Source organism: Rhopalosiphum maidis, chromosome 1 (assembly GCF_003676215.2).
Source record: "Rhopalosiphum maidis isolate BTI-1 chromosome 1, ASM367621v3, whole genome shotgun sequence".
NCBI lineage: Eukaryota > Metazoa > Arthropoda > Insecta > Hemiptera > Aphididae > Rhopalosiphum > Rhopalosiphum maidis.
Genome location: NC_040877.1, coordinates 43,532,637 through 43,538,028, shown reverse-complemented (window position 1 = coordinate 43,538,028; position 5,392 = coordinate 43,532,637). Strand labels below are relative to the sequence as shown.

Sequence of the window (5,392 nt, the reverse complement as noted above, 5' to 3'; positions counted from 1 at the left end):
ATTGTATCAATAAAACACTAATGCATCATAATTATAAAAATTACAGTGTCAGTACTGGACTGTGACGATTAACAAATATTTAAAGCTTTTTATTAATTAATTTTGTCTTGGAGGATTACACAATACGAAATTAAATACACAACTGTAGGTTTTTAGTATTCCTTAATTGTTTTAATGGTTTAAAAGTTAAGCATATATTTTTCTTCCTTTATACATTTAGGTTCAAAATATTTCCAACGTATTATAAATACAATATTATTTTTTAATATAATATTATGTTAATAATTAGTAAAATCAAATACATTTTTATAAATAATTTTAAAATAGCTTATTGTTTAAAATATTTCTTTTTTTCCATTTAGATACTTCAGTCATTTTAAATCGTATTTCAATTTGTTGTTCATTGTCGACATCGTATATGTCATGGTAATGACGTGTTTGTGTGCAAGCAGCGTATTAATGGCAAATGGTTTTTCAGCGTTTCACATAAAAATGATGTCTCTTCTTATTATAGTGGTTTCTCAGTTCTTTTTCTACTGCTTGATTGGTGAACAATTTTCTACGATGGTAAATATAAATCAATAATATTTACATATAGAAATTATAAATAATCTAATTTGAGTATTGAAAAATAAGATTTATTTACCCAACCTTTAAATTAATGTAAATTTACATGTTGACAATCTATTTTAATTGATAAAAAAAAACGTTTACCGAATTTAATAACATTACAGAACAAACAACTTGGGGATTGCGTCTATTTTAAGCTAGTAAAATGCAAGGATCCAAAATTAGCACGAGTCGGTCTTTTAATAATTCTGAGAACACAAAAACCGTTACAATTAACTACGATGGGCATCACCAAGTACACAGCTTCGCTGTTCACATTTACAGTCACGATGAGGTCTGCTTATGCAGGATTCAATGTGCTGTACAATTCTTCATGAAATATCAATATCAAATTTAAGTAACTGTTGCACTTATATTTTGTAAATCGATTTTTTTTTTTTTTATTTAGATGTCTTTACAACCACAATCAATAAACACTAATATAATAAATTATATAAAGATAATAATAAAATCGTATAACACATAATAATGATTCTGTACCTACTGTTGAATGCAGTAATCAGTTGTATTATATAGTTTTTATATACTATACAATATGATTTTTCGTTATTATTATTATTGTTCGATAGGTTAGAAACATTTACAAGTGGGTTTGTGGTTCAAACACCTCGCGAAATATTATCCAAAACTATTTTTATTTATGTATAATAATTTTCAATTTCTAATGATATTGTTTATATTAATCTCTTACCATCCACCCACGAATAGGTTCTCTGTATAATATGTATCTGCATTAGATATTATAATAATGTTCAGTATTTACATGAGTAATACCAGTTATGAGGTTTTATTGATCAATCAGCTTGATTCCTGTCGAATATTTTTCACGTTTATTTCAATTAAAATAATTTATAGTTTCTGAATCGTATGATGAGATAATCCAATTTAAAGTTTTTGTAATATATTTACTTATGTAATTCTTCATGAAAATTTCGTAGCAAGTTATTAATTAATTATTGTTGATTAATTATATTCTCAAATAATATTATATTAATATCAAAGTAGTGGTCGTCTAATATAAAAGGCGACAGTTCTATTCCACTATATTTACCAAATGTAAAAATACAATTGAAAACTACAATCTATACTATACTATACACTAAAATTTGATTAATAACAACATTATATTATTTATATAGATTTGCATAATATTGCACTGAATTAGTAGGGTTGAATCTCAAGTATTTACATAGAAACTATTTTCATATTAACAAAATGGTAATAATATAATGCACTGTAAATGGTAATTTATGCTAACAAATTCAATATTCAGGTGAAACGAATAACCTGTTTTTTGGCTAAAAATTAACATTCACTTTTTGGCCCGTACAGTTTTCTTGAAAATTTGCAATTAGAAAAACTCAACTAAACAGCGATTTATATTAATTAATTATTATTTTGACAAAAAAAAAATAATTTTTTATAATCTAAACTATTACACACAACTGTAAAAAAATATATACATACAATTTTAAAAAATGCTGAAACGTTGCAAGCATTAGTGATACTAGACTAGCTCACCGATGCAATAGCCCAATATTGAGGCGGAAATAAATTTTTTTTCATTTATGAAATTGTTAATTAAGTAATCATAGCACTTTTTAAACTGTCATAATCAGGACATGAAATAATTTACAAAATATTTTGATGCTTTGTGTTGGTCTACACAGCTGTTTTTAATAATTACTATTAATTAAAAAGTATGTCTAATCCATTATCCTATTTAAGATGACGTACTAATATATTCTACAAATATAATCCCTACTTTTATATCTCAACAAATCGCAACAGACTATAACAATAGGTAGGTTTTTAATTTAATACATGCAATTGAATTTTATTTTTGCAAAAAAGGTGAAACTATTATAAGTATTTTTTAATAGCTATTCAGTGTATATGTAATTGAATGTGTGTATATCTACATATCTACGTAGAATTATCTGGGTCATTCACACGGAGGAAACAAATATAACAACAATACCTATTAAAATTTACCGGTATATACAAAATAAAATTGCATTGCCAAAAATAAAACACGAGTATTTATTGGTACGTGGTGTCCAGTGTGCTCAAGTTGGCTCAGAGTGTTGAAAACATTATATATATACTTACAAATAATATTTTATGTACACTCAAAATTCGTGTTCTACCTACGTAATAATGTTCAAATATTATACATATTATATAAATGTATAATATAATAGAGCCACCCATGTATGTTGACTTGGAAATGACCATCATTCTCATTCTATATATTGTGTATGTTGAGATCGTTGCACGGTGATGTAGAGTGCGGAAGTAGCCTATATAAAAGGGTTAGTTTGTAATAAACATAATAAAATACAGGGTGATCCTCGAAGTATACTCATCCCCTTTTTCTTCTTCAATAATGAAGTTATTTATAAATCTGGTTTTTGGGACCTTTGCCTTTAATATAATAAATTATTGTTATCAATAATTTTTTTGAAAATTTTGATTTATCAAAATTAAAATTCTAACAAGTAGTTATTGAATTATTCAAGTTTGTGTACTAAAGTTAATAGGCCCATGATAATAAATGCCGAAAATATTATGGAAGCTCTAGTTATTTGAAATTGTTAGTATAATTTATATTACTCTACGATCTCCAACAATATTTATAATTTATAAAAATGACCCAAGCATAATAAATACTAGATCCGATATTAACTCTATTTCACATTTTTACAAAACCATTTTTAAAGACTATACGATCCTTGACATAAATATTTTAATAATTTAAAAATTTCTCGAATTTTGAATTAGATAATAATGTGTCAACATTTTCAAAAATATCATCCACTTAATAACTAACAGTAAAAAAGGGTGCTCTTATTTAAAAAAAACAGAAGTTTGTATTACCACGAGATATACTTTAAGAGGTGAACATGCTTGCTGAATCACTCTGTACTGGATCAACCTTATGTATTATATGGACACGCGTCTTGTAATCTAAACCGAAACTGTAAACATAATATATTATATTTGTACACGTCGACTGGATGACCAGTCTGTTTTTTTTATTTATTTATTTATTTTTTTTTTTTGTGGTCATTGTAGTAAAAAAAATAATAACAAACTTATTGGTGCCCATACACAACTACATAATATTTGTGTGTGTGAACAAAAAGTAAACTTTTGTCCTCTATAAACAGCGATGTGTGTAGTACGTACATCTATATACCTTTATAATCGGAGTATATTGCGTAGTCGCAATTTTGCAACCTATGGAACAAGCAGTTTTAACTTTTTAGCAAGTAGTATATAATATAATATTGTCCAAGCAGACAAAATCGTGTTTAATACGTATTATAAAAAGTTTTCACACTCTCGAACTTCACTTATTTCTTACTTTTATATTTTATCACTTGAACTTTTTTTCTATACTTTAGTCAAATTTACAGTTTAGGAAGACAATACTGCACTATCCTAGAGTCTAGACACGTGATAACCTACATACCACACAGGCCAACCATAAATTTGAAATACGAATATGTCTCGAGAGGTCAATGTTATCGTTTTTCCGACTCCCGCCTCCATCACACACTCACAATGTATACCGATTGATTACAGTGAAAAAGATAAAACAATATAAACATAATACAATATGGACAATATACACGAGGTATTATTATTATTATTATTATTTTTTTATAAGATATATTTTAAATAAATAATAATTGATAACTTTATTAAAATGATATTGCTGGATTCGACGACGATTTCGTCTGTATTTAATATTTATATGTATATGTAGTAAGTAATGTTAAATTCAATTAAAATACATGGAGAAATTAATTATGACCTTATAAGTATACGGGGGTAATGAGTGATTGGTTATGGTGCGCTGTTCAATTTATACATAATTTTATCTCATTATTACAGGGATATAAACTATAACGAAGCAATTACAACAAATATTATTTCAAATTTTTACACGCTATTCTCTAAACAAAAGTCGAAATTTTTTTCTTGATTGCAATTTAGCTTGGTTATCTTATCTAAATATAGTAGAACGGCCACGGTAAAAATGTATGAGCTAGTTAATAAGGGCCAACCCTTAGTCACTACGTGCCTGAACTACAACACTGCAGGAGTCAATTGTTACATTATTATGTAGCATATATATAGATAGGTACACAGGTGTCAAACGATAATGAATGATTTTGTACTTTGTAGCTTATTATAAAATAGAATGACGTGAAATTTGTTTTTCGACACGTGTAATTATGCTACTCGGGTACTCGGGGCGTACCTCTACCATACATTATATATTATACATAGCTGTTGGTTTTAAATTAGAATACGGATGTAACGCAATATTTTAATCAAACTATCAAAGGGTTTACTTGAAAAAAAATTATTCTGCTAGGTTATATTATTAAGGATAGAAAACAGAAAAGACCACATTATTGTTGTGAAAAATAAATGACTATAAATCATCACTCGAGCTCTAAGAAATACGAACATTTTAACTTTGAATTTCTGAAACACTATTCTTATACATATTCTATAAATAATAATATTAGTAATACATTTCTGAACATCACACAATATACTTTATTGATTAAAAGTTATTGCGACACATTTCAACCAAATTTAACAGTGCAAGTGTATATAATATTACAATAAGGATGACGAACCTATTACACGTATACACGTTAGCCAATGATTAGGCCAGGTGGCACGTTGGCCAAATTTTAATGACACGCGAAAATCATTTTATTTTATTATTAATCATGTA

At 26.8% G+C, this 5,392-nt stretch overlaps 1 protein-coding gene across 1 annotated transcript; it reads left to right on the top strand.

Annotated features, from left to right (window-relative positions):
* Positions 1 to 423: 423 nt before the first annotated feature.
* On the top strand, positions 424 to 947 carry LOC113550095. Its single transcript, XM_026951732.1, has 2 exons — positions 424 to 567; positions 735 to 947. Exons 1-2 carry the CDS (start codon positions 424 to 426, stop codon positions 945 to 947), a joined length of 357 nt encoding a protein of 118 aa, XP_026807533.1.
* The last annotated feature ends 4,445 nt before the right edge of the window (positions 948 to 5,392 follow it).